The sequence below is a fragment of the Cladophialophora bantiana genome, assembly GCF_000835475.1.
Source record: "Cladophialophora bantiana CBS 173.52 unplaced genomic scaffold supercont1.1, whole genome shotgun sequence".
Taxonomy (NCBI): Eukaryota; Fungi; Ascomycota; class Eurotiomycetes; order Chaetothyriales; family Herpotrichiellaceae; genus Cladophialophora; species Cladophialophora bantiana.
The window spans coordinates 572,830-595,329 of NW_015971575.1; the positions used below are offsets into that span (position 1 = coordinate 572,830).

A 22,500-nucleotide genomic window follows, 5' to 3' on the forward strand; every position below is an offset into this window, starting at 1 on the left:
GATGGGGAGAGATGTTCTGAGGCAAGGCAGGCACAAGACGAGCCACAGCGCACAAGGCGGCGGCGTTAATGACGAAAACCACCGGCGTCACAGCCCGATGAAACAGCAGGTGGTGACTGGCCATGTGCACAGCGGAGAGGACAAACATGCCAAGCCTGGATTCACTGTTGTCACCACCAGGCAGGTGATTTCAAATGACACAGTACCAGCGTGAGAGTACGGCGGATCATAGAGGAGATGGGTGCGCGAGTGAGAGCCGTGGCTTGAGTGGCGTGGCGAAGCCTGGCACCTGAGTCAAGCCGAGGTCAGTGCCCGGCCGCTGACGGCGCTTGTGGTGGCACGCTCCTTCACGCTCCTTCCCTCAAAACGCGGTCGCGTCGACTCTTGGCAGGCGCGGCTGGGATGCATGACTCGCGACTGCCACTTCTTGAGTCGTGTCCCTCGCGCCTTCCACAGCTTCACCTTCTCCAACTCCAACACATCAAAAGCAGCAACTGCCACCTCAAATGGCTGCCACAGTGCTGGGAAAGCGTTCTCGCCGGGTTCTGGACGAACAAGGTCCGTCTGCCTCATCCAGCTTCTGGATTTTGGTGAATGCTACTAACAGGATGCGTCGGCAGATGGCTCGAATACACTTCACACCCCAAAGAGACGGACGCGACGCTCTACACCCGAGATATATCAAGATGCAGCTGAGAAGGATGTATTGGAGAAGCCGAATACCAGATCTGTGAAAGCCCGTAACGGACGAACGAACGATACTGTACAAGACAGTCCTGTAAAGAACCAAACGAGCACGACCACACCCATTGGAGATTCCAACCTTGCCGCAGACGAAAATCTTCCACCCTCGATTGTGTCGACTCCCGCCGCTGTCCGCTTTAAAGATGTCCTCGCTTCATCCGCTCCAAGTACACCAAGACACCGCGTACGACTTGCTGGCAGACTTCTCACTCCGCAATCGTCCCGCTCATCCACACCATCAAGATCACAAAATGTATACTCACGCGCTCGACAGCTGTTTACGCAAGCTGGCAATGGAAGGATTGTCGGACGCGAGGCTGAACGACATCAATTGACCAACTTCATTTCCAAGGCCATCAAAACTGGGATTGGGGGCTGCACATATGTTAGTGGACCACCTGGCACCGGTAAGAGCGCCTTGGTCCAAGAGATCATGCAAGAATTTCAAGGGGCGTCCATCAAAGCCACCACGATCAATTGCGTGTCTTTGAAGTCTTCCGCCGAAGTCCTCGCCCGGCTCAGCGAAGCTTTTTGCCCTGGCAAGGGTAGCTCAAAGTCATCAAAGGCCCCCCTGGCGAAGCTGTTCACGACGAAGAGAGTCGACTCCGAAATGCGTCTCGTTTTGCTGGACGAGATCGACACCCTCATCGGGGGTGATTGCGACGTGCTGTACAGCATCTTTGAGTGGGCCATGCATCCCTCGTCCAGTCTCATATTGGTTGGAATTGCCAATGCTCTGGATTTGACTGATCGTTTCTTACCCCGTCTCAAGTCAAGGGGCGTCAAGCCCCAGCTGCTACCTTTTCTTCCATATTCGGCTCAACAGATCTCGACCATTATATCGGACAAGCTACGGTCTCTCGTGTCTGACGGAACCACGACCGCCGCCGAGTTCATCCCTTTGGTGCATCCTGCGGCTATTCAATTGGCGGGCAAAAAGATAGCATCTCAGACTGGGGATCTACGAAAGGCCTTCAGCCTGGTTCGTCGTGCTCTTGACCAGGTTGAGCAAGAGACGCTTTTGAAGACGAGCCAAGAACAGAGCACGACTCCAACGAAGCAACCACTCCAAGAAATTTCGAACCTGTCCTCCAGTTTGGCTCTTCCATCGCCTGCCAAGGTTGACCATCGATCTGTCCTCAATCATCTTACATGGGAGACAGCGCCTCGAGTGTCGATTGCACACGTCGCGAAGATCGCGGCCACCATTTTCAACAACGGTACACTTTCTCGCTTGGGCGGGTTGAATCTCCAGCAGAAAGCTGTGCTGTGTTCATTGGTAGCGTCCGAAACCCGCCAACACCGCCGCGATCCTTATACAACACCGTCCAAGTCGGGAACAAGGATACCTACCATAAAGGGGCTGTTTGAGAAATATGCCCAGCTGTGTAAGCGCGATGAAGGATTGTTGCAGCCGCTGAAGAACACCGAGTTTCGAGACGTAGTTGCAAGCCTCGAAACCCTAGGGTTAGTGCAAGAGACGTGTGGGCGAACGTCGGGCTTGCTGACACCCACAAATACGCCGTCTCGAAGCGGAAGGGGGGCGGACGACAAGCAGGTGGTGAGCTTAGTGTCTGAGAAGGAGATGAGGGACAGCCTGACGGGTCCAGGGTCTGATTTGTTGGTGCGGTTACTCGAAGAATACTGATAAAAATCTGGAAGGATTGGACTTCTGTCTTTGGACTTCGCATGGCGCGGGAATAGGTTTGCGCGAGCGAAGGAGTCTTTGTCTTGGATTCTCTAGGCAGCTTATGGTGCCACTGGCCCCAACGACGGGGGCGGGCTTGGGCCTCGTAAACGAAATGAAACACTTCCCTGAAGTCCTCGGTCGATTCGTTATGTTCGCTGGGCTGTGGCGATGGTTGAACCAAGAGCCGTGGGATGCACTGGTTGAATGGCGTTATCCAGATCACAAATGATGTCAATTGAATGCTTGCGAATGCGCGTCCCCTTGAATCATAATCATGTCCCTGCGTGAGAGAGACTGACAAAGGAAATTGATCACCACAGGGGCGACCAAGCTTTTGCTGAAGCTTCTCGCATGGTGGCCATGATTTTGCTTGATCTCTACCTAGTGTAACTCGGTAGTGCCAGTCTTTCAGAGGAACAAGAGGCCCGTCCGCAGCCCTACACCATCCATTGGAGGAAGCCTGCACCAGCGTGCGCCATCTCTTGCAAGGTATCATCCTACGAGGACCAAGTCAAGACAAGTACAAAAGCATACTTCGCATGGTGGGGGCTTCGCAACCGCCCAGCGGGCAGCAGCTGTCACCCCATGCAAGCCCATGCTGAGCCGAATCCATGCGCCCTCGACGTTGCTGCGCCAAATCCAAGATTCCAAACGATCCTCCGCATCCTTTTCCCAGCCTGCGCTCATTCTTCCTCCACCGAGGTACTTCCGGATTATCTGGGTATATCTTGCCATACCCGTCTCCTTTGTCAGGTATGCGCCGAAGTCTTTGCTTGGGTCGCGTAGGTTAAGCAGCATATGTTGACGCGGACAAGCACGGACACGCCCCTCTGAGCGCTTGTATCTCCAATGGCCGAGAACGAGAACGAGAACGATCCGAGCACACCCGCCTTGCGCAAAGATGGAGTCCTCTCCCAGGCGGACAAGATAGGACCGAAACTGGTGGGCAAAACAGAGAAACTGGAGGAGAAATATCGCGGGGCCACCGGTACCGACCTCTCCGAAAAGAAAGAGAAGAAAGGCCCTGCTGGAGGGTTCGATGACACACCCCTGCCCAAAGCGCCGCCAGGATATACCGTCAAGATCACATTTCACAAAGCCGAGAACCTCCCCTTTTCCGACTTTGGCACTCTCTCTTCGGATCCCTACGTTCTAGCAGTTCTCCGCACGGATCTGCCCAAGAGGCACAAGCAAGACCCCGATCTCAAATTGAGGACGCCGACCATCCATCGCAACACGAACCCGGAATGGGAGACCGAGTGGATTGTCGGCAACATCCCGGCCAGCGGGTTCCATTTGAAGTGCAGATTGTATGACGAGGATCCGTCCGACTACGATGACCGGTTGGGGAATGTACACATCGATGTACCCCACGTTGACGAGAACTGGAAAGGATTCTCGCACCAGAAGTTCCAGTTGAAGAAGCGCATGGGTAGTAAGAGAGCGTACACGTTCCGCGGATGCGCCGCCCTGATCTCGAGGAGAGTCAAATTGAACGGAAGCCTCATTGTCAGCGTGGAGAATCTGGGCAAGACCGCTGCAGAGGACGGCGGTCGCGTCTACACAATCGGTCCATTACCATGGAGTCGGCATTTCTCTCCTTTGATTGGGCGGATAGCGGGGACGAAGGAGTCAGAGCAAGGGAAAGATGGAAAGGAGATCCAGAGATACAAGTAACGTCCACCTGTGGGCTTTGTCTTGCCAATAGCCACCCGCTAATCACTCATCCAGCTTCCAATCCGTGCAGATGCAGCTGCGAGGACCCGTGCCAGCAGATCTCTATCACCGATACGTCGAATTCAGGCCCTTTGTTGCCGGAATGTTTACAGCCCACACCCTGCGCGGTCGCCTGCTCAACCGTGCTTTGCACCACCAACACGCTCGAATCTACAACTACGACAAAACCACCAAGTATGGCGTCTTTCAAGAACCCTGCCCCGAGATGACGAAGCTATTTCTCGACTTTGTACACTACGACGAAGGAGGGCGCATCTTCACTTATGTGTTGACATTGGATGGACAACTACGCTTCACGGAAACAGGAAAAGAATTCGGGATCGATTTGTTGAGCAAACATACCATGCATAGTAATGTGAGCATCTACATTGCATTCAGCGGCGAGTTTTTCATCCGAAGAATCAAACACGCAAAGGCACACCGGAACGATGACAGTGTGCATCCGGCGGAGGAGACGCACCCTCCCTCGACTCCGTCAGATGAGGAAAGAGACAATATTGGTAGCAGCAGCGGCGGCGGCGGCGGCGGCGGTAGCCCCGGCGGAGCGAATGACGCACGGCCTATGACAAACGGCACGACCTCCTCAGAGAGCAAAGAACCCTGGCATTACGAACTTGTCATCGACAACGACTCCGGGACGTACCGGCCGAATGCGGCCAAACTCCCCGTCCTTCGCAGCTACCTCTCCGAAAACTTGCCCGGCCTCAAGGTCCGAACCCTCGACTGCCAAGCCGACGCCGAATTGCAGCAGAAGCTCAAAAGCGAACAGCGGGAAAGGAAGAAGCAAGCCCGCGGAGGCAAACAGGTCATGTACCTACAGAACACGAGCATGAGCAGTCTGAGCTCAAGTGACGAGGAGGATCTAGCCAGCCGAGCCGCAGCGGGAGCGGACGGCCAGGTCCACGAGAGCAGATACAAGAGAGAGATGCACAAGTTCATGGACGGAGGCCGGGACCTGCACCACGGCGATGACGAAGACGACGAAGGGGACCACGGGGCAGAAATCACCATCGCGCGCGAGAAGCCAGGGCAAGTCAACGGCCAGCTTAGTGACGGAATGCATGGCGATGCAGTTGGAAAGGGCAAAGAGAAGGACACACCCGCGAACGAGCCAGTCGCCGCCGGGCCGCAGCCGTGAGGTGAGAAGCCGCAATGCCAACGACAAGAAGCACCACAACCACCCTTATGACCTACTAGGTCGAGGAGGGATACCATTGTGTTTCTACGGTTTTGTTTGTGTGCATGTTTTGCGCTTCTTGGATTTTGAGTGAGCGGGCGACCGAATGAGCCGGTCTTCTATCTTGTGGTTCGGCATGGGAGGGAAGGATGAAGGGAGGGAGGCAGGAGGCGTGTTGTGGGTGATTGTTTGGTTCCGGACGAATTCCTCCTGGGGTAATCTTGTCGAGCGGCTCACTGGCTTGTCTGTCTGTCTGTTTGTCTGTCTATCTATCTGTTGTCTGTGATGCGGTGCGGTACGGTGCGGTGTGATACCCCTTTCTTCTCCTTTCTTTTTCCTTCCCTCTCTTCAATGTCGCCTGTGTCCACCTCAAAAAGTTCAACCACGTCCTTCTGGGTGGTGTACTTCGCGGTGGTGGTGGATGTGGTATGCTTTTACCGCCCACACATATATGTACATACTCTATCCATGTCCAGGGGTCGCGCGTGTCATGGTATATTCATTTTTTTTCCGCGGCGCGTCTAATGTAATAATGCACCGTCCTTTTATTCATTCATTCATTCATTCACCATTCAGCCATTTGCTCGCTTACTCACTCACTCACTCGGGTGATGGGTTCTGGGGAGAAAATGGGGATAGTAGCAACGTTACTCTCGAAAGAAGGTTTGGTTAAGTCAAGTGGAGCTGCTCTGGGTTGGATTACTATCTAGGTACATAGGTACATAGGTACGAGGGGTAGTTCACTGACTCTAAAGCTATAGAACAAAACAGGACGTTGGGGGATTTGCGTCAACTCAGCTCAATCAATACATGAATCCCCCAGCGTGGCACGCCACAGGCTGGCGCATCGATCGACGTTTGACATCTCGGATTTTAAATTGTGCTTGATAGAGAATGAGAGATCGTTTACTTGCTGGAACGGCATGGAGAGGAGACAGAGAAGGATATGGACAAGGAAAAAGGGACATTCCAAATTGATTTGATCTGTTTCTTCGGTGGTTGGTGACTCCCTTGTCGCCTCGCAGACGTCGCCGAAAGAGAGCCCTCCACCGTCTTGCTCGAATCTCGTTACCACTTTTAATTCCTCCAACCATCACACGCTCCGATGCGATTGTCTTTTGGTTCCTTTTGCCGTCTTCTGATCGTAGAGGAGAAAGACCAAATGTGTTGGCAGTTGGATGCATCGGAGACGGGAGGAAGTCAATACCCCTCCAGCATTCCAGACCTCAACTCCTGATGTTGTCTTGTTTGTCCAAAGAAGAAGCCTCCCAAACACCTTGCTTGTCCCAGCCAACAGACCGTTACCTGCCCCCTCGCCCATCACAGATCTTTCGCCTTGCTTTGCTCATAAGCCCTGCAACATTCGTCAAGAGTTCCATTTCAGCCATTGCAGATGAGCACCGTCAACTCTCCTGTCTCCTTTTCTCTTCCAGCTCTGCCAATACCTTGCCCGTCGCATCGACAATAAGCTTCCACTCCGTTTCATGTATCCTCTCCTCGAGATCACTCTGCGGCTCCCCAGCTTTCATTTCGATCTCCCTCACCAAAACCGGTGCGCCCCGGTCCACCTCATCAGTCACATAGTGGACCATCACTCCGGTCCCAGAAATTTCCCCTCTTTGAAACGCCTCGTAGGCACGGCCGATGGCATTTGCCCCGTCAAACTGGCCTGGCAATGCCGGGTGCAGGTTGATGATGGGCACATTTGCCTTCGCCAGAGCGTTGATGAACACCGGGGACAGAATATGCATGAAGCCGGCACAGACCACCAGGTCCGGGCACGGGATGTGCGTGAGGATCTTCTGGGCTAGATCGGTGTCGTACTGATTCCGAGCTGCAGTTATCCCGGCCTCTGTGTCCGGAAATTTCTTCTTATACGACAGCAGGTTATGGTATGTGACAGGGATGTGGGCATCTTGGGCGCGGGCGATGCCCTTTGCCTCACGGCGATTGCATATCACATGAGATATTTCAGCATTTGGAAGTAACCGTCGAGGGGCGGGTTTGTCTTTGGAAGGAGGGGCCTGGCCGCAGGCGTCGATCAGGGCTTGCAGGTTGGTCCCTGACCCCGAAATCAGGACAGTGAGACTGAAGGAGGTGGAAGTGCTGTAAGTTCGGGATTTGTCGGTGGATATCGATCTCGAGCCCATTTTGAACACCAGCCAGAAGGAGACGACGCGACAGATACGGAAAAGAGCGCGAGGAGCGGGAGCTAGAGCTTGGGGCAAGGACAGCAGGTTTTCGAGTCAAGATCGCGCTTAATTCATCTCAGAGTCCTGCGGTCCGAAGTGAGTGAGGGCATAGAGAAGCACAGGAAGGGCAGAGCTGCGACATTTGAACGTGCGACAGAAGAAAGCACAGGACCGGACTCAAGAAGGGATTTGGAAATGCGACAAGTACCTACCTAGACCAGTGGAGGGCTTGGAGGGGCTTTGGTAAGAGACAAGGACTGCGGGAGCAGCAAGGAAAGCAGCTAGACGCGCCTCAGCCACTAAGGACCTGCATTGGCGTGCGTTAGGGGCGCTCCAGGGGAGTCCAGGGGACCCCAGGGGCTGTCGTAAGGTTGCGTAGCCCCGGAACAAGCGACGGGGATCGCTGCGTCTGGGGGCATAGCCTGCGCCTAAGCGGTCCATCAGGGCCTAGGACTTGCCGGAATCAGTGACCAAGGCCTCCAACCTCGAACTACCTGCGACTTGTGTCTGCAAGTCCCCCCTCTTCACCGTCACACCACTTAGCCTCCATGTCCTTGCGCCCGTTGTATCATTGTTCGAAGTCGAAGCGAGGACGTTCCCTTTGAGCTGCTTCTCAGGAAAATCCCCATCGAGCAAAGCGAAATAGCATCGAGTATCAGACGGAGGACCAAGTACATCGCGAATGCTGAACAAACCTTTGTAGAACGCGGCCTTCCCCTCTATCCCTGCCGTCCCTCCAATTGATCGACACATTGACATCCACCGCCGGCTCCGTCCTTGCTGCCTGAGAAGATCTTCCCCCGGCTCCGCTAGCCACGCAGCAACGTCTTGGGCGCGGATGCAAGTAAATGAGTCCCGAGAGGAGCTCCTCCTCCACAACTGCGAACGATGTCGGCAAGATCGGCAAATGTTGGACGTCCATCTGAAATCAAACAGGGCGTCTAGCGCCTGAAGCTGCGAGCTTAGCGATGTGCTTGCCCTCACAATTGCGCCCTCAGCCATGCTTATTGGCTTCTTCCTGGGACGAACGCTTCGATCTGCCAAAATGATCACCGTCGATCGCTAATCTATCACGAACGACAGAGTGCCGATGTACTTAAGTACCTACGAGGTATTGCGAGGTGGAACGTCAGCTCGATGGATCCCTCTGAAACACTTTCTTCGCACCAAAACAGCCGCTCATGCACCCTACCGTCCTGCTCTACGCAACCAATTGAAGGGATACCTACGGATTGAGAGGGGCAAATCCGTAGAAGACCATTCTCTGAAACTTCAGGGACCAACACGGGAAAGAAAGAGAAAGAGAAACATGGGTACTACCAACAGATCTTCCGTGATACAGAGGGTGCTGCAAGGATACCTGGAATTGATTGCAGACGCTAGCCCAGATTATTCACTCTCTAATAGGCCAAATTGACGGGGAAACAGCGCTGACGTTTAGTATAGCACACAAGGAATCCAGATTGAGGCTCATCCCAGTTGACCGTGCACCTGGCGAAGGCCGGGATAGCCAGACAGGACAGACCACCAATAGGAGCTTCTCCCTCGACGGAACGCATGTCTGAAGAATGCACCGACTTGAGCCGAATCGAAGAAACCCTGCAAGGGTGTGATTCTCGAAAATATTGCACTTTTTGGCAGTTGTGTTAGCTGTATCGGGATTGGTCTGTCCAACAGCCACTGGGACTTTCAAGGTTGCATTTACCTCGTACTTTGCTGAGAATCCGATGCCTCGAACACGAGAGGTAGAGGAAGAAATTTGTATACTGGCCGTGCCGAGGCGATACAGGTATTGAAATAGGGCCACCATCGATCAAAACGACGGGGTAGACTCCGGAAGCAGATTTCGACGTCATGATAATGCTGAGCATACTGTGCAAGGGATTAAAAAAACAAGAAAAAGAAGATTTTCAGCTTCAGCCTCATCATGAGCAGTGACCAGCTCCCAAGGAATACCACAGAGAGAGAGAGAGAGAGAGAGAAGCCAACAACAGCCACACGTCCATTTCATTCCATGCAATGTCCCTCTCGCGTTCTCGCCGGCCCATCACCAACTTACTCTTTGCAACTTACAGCTTCGCCCTCGCCCTGCCCAACTTCCTCTCCTCCTCGTCGCGAAACTCCTTCTTGGCCTGCTCCTTCAAGACCCTGCGCAAGATCTTGCCGCTGACGCTCTTGGGCACGGCGTCGACGAACTTGACCCCGCCTCGCAGTTTCTTGTGGTTGGCCACCTTGGCGTTCATCCACTGCACGATCTCGACAGCGTGCTTTTGCTGCTGCAGTTCTTGCTCCTGTTGTTCTTGTTGTTGTTGGGCGGGAGAAGACGAGGGTGGCGAGACGAGAGCGCGGTTCTTGGGCACAATGTATGCGCGCGGCACTTCTGTGCCGAGCTCGAGCGAGTCGACGCCCACCACGGCGACGTCGTCGATCAGAGGGTGTGAGGCGAGGTAGCCTTCCAGTTCGGCGGGGGGCACTTGGAAGCCTGTGGTTGGATTAGTTAGTCGCTAGTCACATAGTTTTCTGTCATGGGCAGACCAAGGCTCTGCGGTGGGAGGTGTATTTTGGTTGCAAGCAGGATTTCATCCGGTTGGATAGGAAACGGGTGAAAACAAAGAAGGGAGGGGGTGCTTTTACCTTTATATTTGATCAACTCTTTGACGCGGTCCGTGATGGTCAAGTTGCCCTTGTCATCCAGGAATCCCACGTCGCCGGTCCGGAACCATCCATCCTCGAGACACTCGGCGGTGGCGTTGGGATTGTTATGATAGCCGCCAAAGACATTGGGTCCCTTGACGTACAACTCCCCGACCTTGCCTCGAGGCAGCTCCTTGGACCCGTCCGACTCCTCGCCGGAGCCGGGCACGGCGCAGAACTTGGCCTCGAGGTTCGGCACCATGACCCCCGTAGTGCCCACGGCAGACCACCAGTCCTCCCACCGCTGGATGAAGATGGTGGGCGATGTCTCGCTCAGTCCGTACCCTTGCTTGACGCGCACGCCCTTGCGCTTGTACAGGTTCTCGACGAGTTCGCGGGTGAGCGGCGCGGCGCCCGAGTTGGTCATGCGCAGCGAGCTAAGGTCGTATTTTTCCACGACGGGGCTCTTGCACAGGAGCAGCACGATAGGCGGCACGATGTAGCTGAAGGTGACCTTGTGGTTGTGCACGAGCGAGCACCACTTCTCCAGCTCGAACCGCGACATGACCAGCGTGTGCACACCGCTGAATATCGGGCTGAGCACCAGGCAGTTGAGGCCGTAGATGTGGAAGAATGGTAGACATGCCAGGATCTTGTCGCCCCGGCCGTTGGGAGGGTGTGGGATATTACTATTCGGAGGCGTCTTGGTGCCGTTCCAGGTCAGCCACCCCTCAGCAGTGTGGATTTGTTCCACGTTACTTGTCATATTAAAATGGGTCAGTCTGACGCCTTTGGGACGGCCGGTCGTGCCGGAGGAGTAGACGAGAAAGGCGAGGTCGGATTTCGGATCCAGTTTGGGCGTCCGGTAGCGGGCCGTTCCCTCAAGATTGCGGATGAGTGTCCAGTGCTTGAATTTCCGGGATTCATCGCGCTGCTCGCCAAGCAGGATGATATGGGTCTCTGGAATACCGACTTCGCGGGCCGCATTTCGCGCCGTGTCGAGGGCGGACAGGTGTGTGCACAGGATTTTGGCGCCAGAGTCTTTGAGCTGGTAGACCAGTTCGGGGACGGTGTAGCCTGGGTTTGCGGGTGAGACGATGCCGCCAGCCCAGAGAGTTCCCAGGACCACAGGCGGGACATCAATGTCGTTGGGCACAAAGAGGCCTAGGACATCGGATTTGCGGAAGTTGAAGTTGGACTTGAGGCCCGTGCCGAAGTCGATGCTGGATTGTCGCAGCGAGGAGTAGGTGTATTGTCTGGAGAGGGAGTCGGCGGATTGGAATATAACTATGAATGAGTTTCACATCAGTGACGGCTCGTTCTCGTATGCTTTCGTAACAGTTGTTGGAAGAACTATTCAGTCAATGGAAGTCGCACAATGTGTTTCAGCTCGGCTCAATAGCGACATTTTGATGATTCCCCGTTGTGATGTCTTGTCATTTTCTGATCTCCCTCTTCCTGCCCGAGCCCACTGTAGAGAGACCATCGCCCAGCTCTTACATACTCCCACGCGAGCTATAGAAGCAAGTTGACCAGAAGAGGAGGAAAATAGACTCACCATGATCATCAGGAAATTCTCGGTCCTTTCTATTAAACAAAAACGACCAGATGTCTGTGACCTGAAGGTCGATGTCCGGGAAATCCGACTTGATGGGCATGATTCAAAATCTCCTGATTTGTTCAGGGATGGTTTGGAATCGACAATAGAAACTTTTGCTGGCGTGGAAGTATATATAATCTCTAGACGGAGTGGGATGTGATGTGGGCGAAAGCCACTCTTCGTGTAATGCTTCTTTGTTAGTCACCAGTTAGCGAGAAGGGAAGAATGCTGTGCTCCAAGAACGCAAAAGTATGATGGAAAAGAAGAGCGATCAGCGGTGATACCTTGGGGGTTGATAGAAAGACCACAAGAGAAATATGTATAGCCTCCAAGGCCAGCTTTTGCGACTTTACTTGATCTGGGGTTAAAAGAAAAAGGCCGATTCAAGTCCGCATTGACTGCGACGAACAAAATGTAGCTGGAGCGTTGATGGCCCCTTGTTCTCTGGGGGCTTCCCGCAGCGTCACCTACTTTCCTATTCGCCTCTCCGTCTGGATGCGGCTGTGGCCGATATTGGCCGTATCTCGTCCATTCGTCTGTGAAAGAAGCCGAGGTTCGCAAGCATTTGCCAATCAAAGGGACTCCGAATTGCCTTAGAGGCACCGGAGTCGGCTATTGTCCACGACTTTCGGACCAGCTTAACGTGCGTAGGGATCCTGTGGGCGACAGGGGACGACGCCTCCGAGATTTCCACGTTTCGTTTGATCATGTTCTGTTGACACAGGAGGAACTTGCCTTAACCTGACCGCGACCAGAAGAACCGTCTGCACGTGTTGGGAACTGGAGATGCCAACAGATCTGTTAGCACTCCAAAACAGGCAATGCATTTTTTTTTTGGCATAAAGCAGCGCACACAGAATATAGTATATGTACTTGGGTGGGATTCCCGGTTATATTACCGTAGTTAATTTGTGCCTCGACAGCTTCAACGCCCTGCAAATCCAACTTCTTGGGTATAACGAGGTCATCTCGACGTGTCTCACAATAGAGTGTCTCCCCCATATCCAAGCAATTCCACAATCACATTGCCTACGGTCGACACCGACCACAGCAAGATCAATCCAAATCCGATTCTGCGATCCATTCTCCATCCGTTTAATGGCACCACGATGAGCAAACCCACCAGCGTCACCAACAGGGTGATTCCCGATATCATTAAGGTCGTGCTCACGTCGATGTCGTAGGGTTTGTATTTGATCGGTTTCTGAGGGTGTTTGGCGTGCTTGCGAGTGGCGTGGGTGATGCTCATGTACATCCCTCCAATGCCAATTCCAAGCAAAATATTCAACATGGGACCACCAAAGCACGCTGACAGTGCCATGACAGGGAATCCAAGTTTGGCAACGGTGATGTCTGCGACTAAGTCACCGCAGGAGTTGCCCACAGCAAATATGGTCAACCCCAGAATAGCATCCGATATGCCCAGGATCACCCCGAAGGCTTTGAGGACTCCGACCACTTCATTGGCGATGGTTGAGATCCATCCTATGGCCACGGCAAACCCCAAGAAGCAGAGTAGCGGCCGATATTTGGGCTCGCGATCGGGAGTGGTCAGTGATAGGAGGATAAGAAGCGATACAAGCGAAAATACCAGTGATCCCAACACCATACGAACATAAAGCTTAGTTGTATGATCGTCGTCCATGTTGGCCCAAGCAATGGTTACAACAAAGAACGGAGCCGTAAAGACTTGCAAAAACACCAACCATCTGTTCCATTCCTTTGGCCCAGCCAACTCATCCACGTTTGGCATGGGACTTTTGGCATGTTCCGACATGGATCTGGAGATTCCGGTCCCGTGCGGATGGGGGGGACCGTCAGAAGATGCCGACCGCGGATTCAAAGCAGACCCATCTGGCGCGGCCTCGATGTAGCTCATAGATCTGCGGCGAATACCATCAGCTGGGGTCAGCAGGTCGATGTCTGATTCCGCGGGCTTTTCTTCCTTAGGCTCGACGACTGGGAGGGTGATGGCAAGCAGAAAGACGCTGGGCGCGGTGACCACCCCTAATACCTTATCCGTGAACGACTTCTCCCGCCACCCATAAATGGTGGGAAACAATGTCGCACATATGACTTGAGGAGCAGGAAGGTATCGGTAAGGCCACCATGCAAATCTCCGCATGGGTTCCTCTTCGTCCGGCAGCAGCCCCAGATGTTGAGTGGACTCTGGAGACATACTGGGTGCAGGCAGGTGAATGCTTGGAGGCCGAGAAGAGAGGGGAGTGAGAAGCAATGGAGAATCCACGTATGTTGGGAAATCCTCGTGGCGCAGTGCTCCTTTTGAATGGTCTGGGTGTGGAGTATGCAGGATTGGTACTTGCAGTGTCGGTCCGGAACGAGGTGACAACACCGGGCTTCGACCAGCAGGATGATGGTCCTCGTAGTAATCCGGTCGGCGGAAGGTCGTTGCGGGCGGCGCCAAAAGATTGGGTGACTTGGAACGTTCCGAAGAGAGGGATCCTGTCTCTGATGGTTGGCCCCCTGACGGAGACACGATAAGGTTGGGAGAGGGCGGTCTTTGAGTGGATGGTTCGTTGAGCGTTCTCAGAATAGGGGCACTCGGCCTCGTACGTTTCCCAGCGGGTGCATTCGGCGTAGAATCGCCACTGCTGAGGGCATTCTCCGAGCTTCGATCGGAATGTCTGTCACTGAGAAAGTCCGTATCAATGCGCAGATGAGTGGCGTCATTCGCCGACACGGCTCGCGCACGACGCGGATTCTCAGCCTCCAAATCTGCATGTTGTGTGTTGACCAGCTCCGGGTGAGAAGCGCCAGGCGGCGCACTGACGGGAACGGGAGAGTAGACGGCTGATGCGTCGTCAGAGTATCTCCGGAGGCCAATAGGTTGGTGGGCATGGGTGGCCTTCTTCTCTAGCGAAGTCATGAGAGATCTAAATTCCAGCGCGCCTATCAAGCTCGGCCGAATGGGAGTCATCGTATTCCTCCGCTCGCCTCGAACTGGGCGGCCGACTCTCATCCTGCTTTGCAATTCAGCAAGGTATCGGTCTCGCGCTTCGTCGTCCTCGTCGAGGTCTTCAACCTTCCAGGCTGGAGTCCCGGGTGTCCGTAATGTCGGGATGGATTCGGTTGACTGCTCGCGTAACAGGCCAGTCCGCTCGGTAGCCGGGCGTGCTTCTTCGTCCTCCTCGATTTCAGGCACTTCCAGCTCCTGCGACTCTGGGATGTGGTGATGCAATCTCGCCGCAGTCTCGGCGAGCCTCCTCTTCCGTCGTCGGGTGAGCCACCAATGCCAGACCACCACAAAGAATACATAGAAAACGTAATAGGCAATCATGGTAATGGACTCCCAAAGTCGGAGGCTCCCATCCGCTAGGAATACCAGACTGAAACTCGCCGACACAGCAAAGAATCCCACGTCCCGAATGAAGCTCCTCTTGGCGACTTGAAAAGGCGCAACCAAGGCCATACTCCCTGCGACCACTGCCGTGATGAAGCTGGCTGCACCCACCAATTCCCCCACAGCCAAGCTGCCACTATTACTGCGCATGGCCGCAAACGTGGAAAAGACGTCGGGACTGCCGTTTCCAAAAGCCAGGAAAGTGACACCGGTCAAACTTTCGCTCATACCCAGTATGTTCGCAATGGTACTCAGGTTGACACAGAGGAAATCCGAGGCAGCAATGCCGATCGTACTGAAGAGGAGACTGACCCAGAGCACGAGGAACAGGAAGGCGAGTGCTTGGGCATCAGCGAGGGAGCAGTAATAGAGCTGGAGGTAGGAGAGGAGGCCGGCTTCTTCGTCAGGACAGTTTTGCTTGACAAACGTACATTTGTCTTTGGCGCTATGGACAAGTCGACACTATCAATCGACCAAACGTCAGTTGGGGAGCTGGATTGAAGGTAAATGGGGAGCTGGGTCGATCTGGTACCTCGAGGTCGCGTGATGCCAGAGAGCGGGCATCGAGCCTCTGGCCATGGGAAGAATGGCCATGATTAAAGTCTCGTACGAAGCTATAACAAGCAAAGAGAGTGATTATGAGCGCAGTTAGATAGAAGGCGCGACCTCGTTGGCGGATGGGGCGCAGTCGCTTGGGACAATTGGAGGGTGTCATGGCGGGCGTCGTAATTGCGCTGCCTCATACTGGACACAGAACGGAGCGACGGCAAAGGAGATGAGGACGATGCATGTATGTATGGATGATACGAGGGATATGTACCAAGTAAAGGTGATGGCAATACCAAGGCAGCAAGAAAACGGAGGGCAATCACCCAAGAGATAGAGATGCCATGGCCCTCACCTCGTCACTCCACTAATAATCCCACTTTTGCGGCGACAAGCACCGGCAAGAACCAAGAGGGCGAGCGGGCCAGAGGGATGCCGCCCCGAGACCTCGTCATTGTGCAGGCGTTGCACCGCCACAGATTAGCGGCGTGGTGAACAATTACCCGCCTTGCCACCTACTTATTTCGACCGAGCCATTGCTGGGCATCTCGCCATGGAGGGGCTCTAGGGGTGCTTCTAGGCCTATGTGTGCCCCTGGACCTACTGGAGGCAAGGGGCCTCCCCTCCAACCAGCAAGTGGTAACCCCAATATTATGTACCAGTACCAGTTCGGATTATCTCGGTGCGTCCCTTGCCGAGGCTCATTGTCAGGTTTGTCCGAAGCCTCTTTCACCTCTTCCCTTGGGGCATCTTCATCTCGGGCAGTTCTTAATCTCCATTGGATTTCTATGTCGCTCTTTTGTCCCTTTGCATTATGGTGCTTGCGTTGATTCTCTGAACCGGTCTCCAATTTCCCCTGGCTTCTTTACCTGTCAGGCGCGCACACCATGGTGCCTCCCACCTTCGCAGATGTCCTTCCTATTAAGCAGCTCTCGTCACACCAATATGCCCTCACCTTGGAAAATGAATGGTGTATAGGAACGGGTAGGATGCAAGAATCCTCTGTCGTCCTCATTGAATGATAACCCTTCTTTAGTGCCCAATGGCGGTTATGTGACTTCAGCCTTCCTCATGGTTGCGCGCACCCACATGTTCCTCACCCATCGTACTCGCTCTGGACCACACCCTATCAATTTACATCTGGAATTTTTGCGCCGTACCTCTGTTGGCCCAGCAATCTTCACTGTGAAAGACGTTAAATTGGGTGCACGTATCAGCAATTTACACGTCGTTCTGGCTCAGAAACAAGAGCACAACGATCAGTGGCAGGACGAGGCGCAGGGCTATGTAACCATGAGCAACATTGCGACCGAGGAAGGCCTGAGCCTTGACACTCAATATCAGCTCTGGCCCCCGCCTTTACCTGTGGATCTCTCACTTTTGAGTGCACAAGGCCATGATACAAACTATACTATTCGTGCGAACGATCCCTTCCCTTCGTTCCGCCGCGCCGCACAAAATATCCAGATATTCCTCGTCCAGCCTGATCGCCGACCACAACCGGGACAGTCTGGGAGACCCCGAGCAATAGTTGACCAGTGGGTTCGGTTTGCGCCTAAAACGCCTTCTCTCAATCTCGACTGGAATATGACGGGCCGCTGGACCAACGACGCTCTCGGTTTTCTGGTCGACATGTTTCCACAAATTGTCGAGTCATACGTCAACCCCTTCGTCGAGGAGGCCGCGATCGGCCAATACAGCGAATCCGAACTCAAGAATTTCCTGGAATCGAACGAACCGCGTGCCAAGTTTTGGTATCCGACGCTCGCCTTGAACCTGGATGTTAAAAAACTATTGCCAGAGGAGGGCGTGGAGTGGCTATTTGTGCGAGTGACGGCCAAGGCGATTAGGAATGGACGGTTTGATCTGAACATCGAGGTTTGGGATGAAGCTGGGGAACTGGTGGCGAGCAGTACCCATGCGAGTCTGATTGTGGACGCCAGTCGTAATATTACCAGAAAAGGCAAGGAAAAGAAAGACACAAAGCTATAGGACTGTATCATCTTTTTGAGGTTTGCAGGTTCGGCGCCCTATTAGGAAGGCCACCTTTGGGAGAAGCAGTTGGAGCCAGGGATAGACATAGACGTGAGAAGAACTTGGCATGTTGGCGCGGTCAAGCCAAACGCTTTAGTCAAAGGTAGTTTGACAAAGCGCTGTCGAATATTTTGCGAACAAGATAGTACCGCGTTATGGTTGACAAGTGGTGGTGTACTGGGTATTAGCAAGCGTCGACATCTGATACCCCTGCCAAGGCGCTAGTTGTCATCCAAGCATCGCCAAGTCTTGCTAAATACCGAGTATGTTTTGGGTGGATCACGTCCTGATCTCCTGCTGCCTAAAAAGAACATTAACGACAGCATACTATTACTCCGTACCTGTGGATAGCCTCGGAAGGATCCTCTCAGTGTGACTGCCAGCATCATTGCTATCCTCGACTTGACCGGAACATTGATGAAATATGTCAACGAGGTGCGACATGCCCCAAAACAGCGAGCTCAGCTTGCGCACGAGGCGAGCAATCTGTATGCCTTGCTCACAACTCTTCGCTTTCGAGTGGAAGACGCTCCTACAAATGAACCATGGTTCTATCAGATCAAACTTCTAGCGGTTCGAGAACGGTGCCCTCAGCCAACTCTGAACAATCCTCACGAGGCTAGTCTCTAGGATTGATTTTTCAAACAAGTTGAAAGACCTGCTATGGAAATTCAAGAAGGCGGAGATTGATGAAGTGCTCGGTCGGATAGAGTGTCTGAAGTCACCGACCAACCTCGCTTTGACCAACGATCTCGTGATTCCGACCCAGTCCGTCACGAGTGATCTATCCGAAACGGCACAAACCATGAACGCCTTGTGTCTCGAATCTGAGAGTCAATGGCCGTCGAAGTTGTCCACTTGGCTTGACATTCCTGATCCGTCCTCAAACTTTGCAACATCGAGCAAGCGAAGGCAACAGGGTACTGGCTCTTGACTTCTACAAGACAATCGCTTCATCGCCTGGAAGGAGTCTGCAGGCTCGAGTCTGTGGCTTTACGGCATCCCTGGTTGCGGGAAGACTGTTCTTAGTGCCACAATCATCGACCAAGCTCTGGACATGGCTCATTCGAGCGTGATATACTTCCACTTCGACTTCAATGATGATCGAAAGAGAAAGGTTAACATGGTCCTTCGGTTTTTGATCATGCAGCTGGCCAAGCAAGTGTCAAACGGCATTTAGGAGGTTCGGAATCTGCATTTCGAATGTCGAGATGGTCAGCTACACCCCCAAGAATTTGCCTAGCTTAAAATTACGGACCGCTTGGTCGGAAGATCTCACAATACTTACGCCATATTTGATGCCCTGGACCAGAGTGACGGTTATCAAGACGTCGTGGACCTGATCCAAAAAGCCGACTCAAAGCCATCGAAATTCTCTGCACCTCTTAGCTACAAGCCGCCCCGAACGGGAACTCGAAAACCGACTACGACCTCTGATTACTGCCGATATTGCTGTAAAGGCCGCGCTTGTCAACGTGGATATTATTTACCTCGAAGATCTTCTCAAGAATGACGTCCACCTTCGGAAATGACCCGCAGATGTGCAAAGCGAGATAAAACGGACTATCTCGGAGGAGGCCAATGGAATGTACGGGCTGCTTCTGGCACCGCAAATGTGAGGCTAACTTTCTGTCTGAGGTTCAGATGGGCATACTGCCAGCTTGACTCTCTTCGGAAATGCATCAAACTCGGTGCAGTGAGGCAAATGCTTTCGACCTCCCTAAAACACTAGACGAAACATACGAGAGGATACTGCGCATGATCGAGACGAATGATCAGCTGAATGACGCCGTGCGTATTCTTCAATGGCTTTGCTTCGCCAAGGCCCCGCGAAGTCTGAAATCGTTGATGGACGTGCTTGCTACCGACGTAGAAGGTAACGGCCGCTTCTTGGTGGAGGAGCGACTTCCGGACCCTTACGACATCGTTACTATCTACTCTAGTCTAGTTGCGATTCAAGAGCAAGACGCCCAAAGTATCCGATCGTTTGATCCCATCCTGGATCTCGAGGACCCTATCATTGAATTGGCACATTTTTCGGTCCAGGAGTATTTGCTGTCTGACCGCTGTTTCTCACACAGTTTCTTCTCTACAAACGCAGGTTATACATTGATGGCTGAAATATCATTGATTTATACGCTTCATCTGTGCCACGAGGCTCTCCCTCGGGATGGATCTCAAACTGCGGACGGGAAACGGAATGCAAGGTCAGATCTGAATCTTATGCACGCCACCGATACAGATTTGCGACGGGAGTCGCTCACGTTGTGGCCAACTAATCTCGTACGCTGCCGCGTTCAGAGGTGATACAAAAGTCACCCAAGTGATTCTGAAGAATGGGGGAATAGTCAAACAGCGACATGAAATAGCCGGAACTCCGCTTCAATTAGCTTCTTCTGCGATAAACTTGAACATGGTACGACTATTTCTTGCAGCCAGTGCATGTTTGTCAAAATCATCGCAACCCTGGAGATTCAGTTTTACTCTCGGGGCATGGTTGCAGCTGAGCGGCACGGAGCTCGATTCGATGCGGCGTGCTTTGGGGGCAGTGTCGAAATCTTCAGAGCCCTTTTCGAGGCCGATGATAGTTTGCTGACCAAGGTCGCCCCCAAGTTGCTATCTCCAGTGTCCGAGGGTCTCCGGTACAAAATAGCAGGATGGCGAGATATCGAACTTGCAGGGGAAGAAAACTTAGCCGACCATGGTCAGGTCGTACGTCTGCTTTTGTCCCATTGTCTCGATGAATACCAAGGCCTCTCATATGCTTATGACGGTGCACACGCTGAGTTATTAGATCTGCTCTAAGACGCCAGAGTCTCGCCTAACTCGCCAAACAAATGGGGCGACACTTCGCTGCATCGAGCTTTACTCGACTCCGCCCCAGTTCAATTTGATACCTTGATGAAATATAGTGCCGATATCGCCACTCTCGATTGCTATGGACGCAGCTGTTTCGATTATTGCCTGGGGTATTCCGCGGGGAAATTACTAGGGTTCAATATTTTGCCAGTTGACCACAGTTCGACCAGGATTGATGTCCAGAAACAGCGCCTTCGTCGCACGGTTATGTTAAGCATTGAGACGGCCCTGGAGGGTGGACCTGGTGGAAAGCATGTTGCTCTGAATCGGCTGGGTCACTGTCTTGCACACTTAGAGTGGTTAGAGGAAGCCATCTCAGTCTTTCAGATGGACGTTTTGTGCAGTGACAGGGAGGATGCCAGACGAATCTGCGACGGCTTCGAAGGGTCTGTCAAATGGTAAGATGACCCGCGAATCTCGAGATTGTGTCGTTCCTGCAGATATGTCGACCTCTGCGAAGAATGTTTTGAGGACTACGAAAGAGGGCGGCTGGGTATATACCTGTGTCAAGGCCATCAGTTTTCGGAAGTGCCCCTGCGTCCATTTGACGAGGAATACAACCACGCGGAATCTCCCGTGACACAGAAGATCAAAGACTGGCTGCTTGAATTGAAGCAAAAGGTCTCGCAGGAACTACCGGAAGACAGCTCCCTTGATATAACCAGCGGGATACCAAAAGGATGAATCCCTTGGAGGAGCTTGTTGTGAATGTGTACGTCTTTTCAAAAGCCAAGTGGCGTGAAAAAGAGAGGGTTTGAATTCAGCAATTGTGGGTGTCATGGGCTGTGCGATCGGAGTCGCAGCGTTATCGGCGTTGTAGGACTCTTTCAAGCCAGGCTGGTCTGCGATACATCTCACCATCTAATCCCAGGAAGTGGGATGCTTCTCGAAGAAGATGCTTGCGAACATACTACCGTGAGTATGTTAGGCACACGGCGAAGGTTGTGCGACTCCGCGGAGAGCACCCCTTATCAATGCATGCAACCTCTCTTTCCATCTCTCTCATGCTCCAAGGTTCTTTTCGCACAACCGCAATCTTCTCCCTTGAACTTTTCTTTTGCTGGAATCAAAATTTCTCCCTTGCGGGCCTCATATCCAACTCATGAACCCACAAATCGCAGCTCTGCCGCATGCAGTCCAGGTACAATCTGCCCACACTTTCGGCACGGATTCTCTCTCCCAGCATGACTTTGGCCATTTTATCTTTCGCCTCCGCCTCTGTCTCCCCGCCGTTTTCGGTAGACAAATCGGTATCGACGATGCCGCCGTTGGCAATAGCGTGGACAACGTGGATACCCTTGGCAGAGTACTCCCTTGCCAGACTCTGCGCCAGCATCCTCACGCCCGCCCTTCCGGCCCCGTAGGCGGCGTACCCCGGATTGGTCCTCAAAGCGCCCAAGGTGCCCGTGAAAATCAGCGTTCCTTTCTTGATCATCTCCTCTCCCCCACTTTCTAGGCTCTTCTCCACGTCCTTTGGGTGCTGGGCCAGCATCCATTTGAGACAAAGCTGGCTGAACACCATGGCCCCGGTGACGTAGATCTGCAAACTATCGCCGAAGCGCTGGGCGGACTCGTCCTCGAAGGGCGTCTTGTGCGAGTGTTTGATGCTCCAGACGGCCAGTTTCAACTTCATTTCCTTGCCCAGCGATTCGGACCATTGCTTGATCTCGTCGAATGCGTTGTTCAAGCTCAGTTCCGAGGTATCGGTTTTGAATGCTTTGAGCACGCCGCCGTTGGATTCGCGCGACAAGCGTTCAGCGAGCTGGACGTCGCCGCTGCGCGAGAGTAAGGCGACGGCGAGGTTCCCTTGGGATGGCCGGGCGAGGACCCGAGCGATACCGGAGCCCGTTGTGGGGCCGGCGCCGAGCAGGATGGCGAGACCTGTTGGAGGCATTCCTTTTTTTCCCCTATGATGATTTGTTTCGA

General features: G+C 53.3%; 8 protein-coding genes across 8 annotated transcripts; 4 read left to right on the forward strand and 4 right to left on the reverse strand.

Annotated features, from left to right (window-relative positions):
* Positions 1-506: 506 nt before the first annotated feature.
* On the forward strand, positions 507-2,392 carry Z519_00205 (uncharacterized protein; the record flags this gene model as incomplete). The annotated part of the gene is made up of 2 exons (XM_016757964.1): positions 507-558; positions 621-2,392. 2 exons carry the CDS (start codon positions 507-509, stop codon positions 2,390-2,392), a joined length of 1,824 nt encoding a protein of 607 aa, XP_016625213.1.
* Positions 2,393-3,283: 891 nt separating this feature from the next.
* Z519_00206 (uncharacterized protein) lies at positions 3,284-5,309 on the forward strand (the record flags this gene model as incomplete). Its single annotated transcript, XM_016757965.1, has 2 exons — positions 3,284-4,107; positions 4,166-5,309. 2 exons carry the CDS (start codon positions 3,284-3,286, stop codon positions 5,307-5,309), a joined length of 1,968 nt encoding a protein of 655 aa, XP_016625214.1.
* Positions 5,310-6,751: 1,442 nt separating this feature from the next.
* Z519_00207 (phosphoribosylglycinamide formyltransferase) lies at positions 6,752-7,498 on the reverse strand (the record flags this gene model as incomplete). Its single annotated transcript, XM_016757966.1, has 1 exon — positions 6,752-7,498. The coding sequence occupies one exon, from the start codon at positions 7,496-7,498 to the stop codon at positions 6,752-6,754; it is 747 nt and encodes a 248-aa protein (XP_016625215.1).
* Positions 7,499-9,609: 2,111 nt separating this feature from the next.
* Z519_00208 (uncharacterized protein) lies at positions 9,610-11,832 on the reverse strand (the record flags this gene model as incomplete). Its single annotated transcript, XM_016757967.1, has 3 exons — positions 9,610-10,022; positions 10,175-11,461; positions 11,733-11,832. The coding sequence occupies 3 exons, from the start codon at positions 11,830-11,832 to the stop codon at positions 9,610-9,612; spliced, it is 1,800 nt and encodes a 599-aa protein (XP_016625216.1).
* Positions 11,833-12,753: 921 nt separating this feature from the next.
* On the reverse strand, positions 12,754-15,850 carry Z519_00209 (uncharacterized protein; the record flags this gene model as incomplete). Its single annotated transcript, XM_016757968.1, has 2 exons — positions 12,754-15,597; positions 15,668-15,850. 2 exons carry the CDS (start codon positions 15,848-15,850, stop codon positions 12,754-12,756), a joined length of 3,027 nt encoding a protein of 1,008 aa, XP_016625217.1.
* A 718-nt stretch (positions 15,851-16,568) lies between these two features.
* On the forward strand, positions 16,569-17,673 carry Z519_00210 (uncharacterized protein; the record flags this gene model as incomplete). Its single annotated transcript, XM_016757969.1, has 2 exons — positions 16,569-16,665; positions 16,718-17,673. The coding sequence occupies 2 exons, from the start codon at positions 16,569-16,571 to the stop codon at positions 17,671-17,673; spliced, it is 1,053 nt and encodes a 350-aa protein (XP_016625218.1).
* Positions 17,674-18,132: 459 nt separating this feature from the next.
* On the forward strand, positions 18,133-20,520 carry Z519_00211 (uncharacterized protein; the record flags this gene model as incomplete). Its single annotated transcript, XM_016757970.1, has 4 exons — positions 18,133-18,299; positions 18,346-18,564; positions 19,413-19,998; positions 20,155-20,520. 4 exons carry the CDS (start codon positions 18,133-18,135, stop codon positions 20,518-20,520), a joined length of 1,338 nt encoding a protein of 445 aa, XP_016625219.1.
* Positions 20,521-21,640: 1,120 nt separating this feature from the next.
* Positions 21,641-22,468, reverse strand: Z519_00212 (uncharacterized protein; the record flags this gene model as incomplete). The annotated part of the gene is made up of 1 exon (XM_016757971.1): positions 21,641-22,468. One exon carries the CDS (start codon positions 22,466-22,468, stop codon positions 21,641-21,643), a length of 828 nt encoding a protein of 275 aa, XP_016625220.1.
* Between the last annotated feature and the right edge of the window lie 32 nt (positions 22,469-22,500).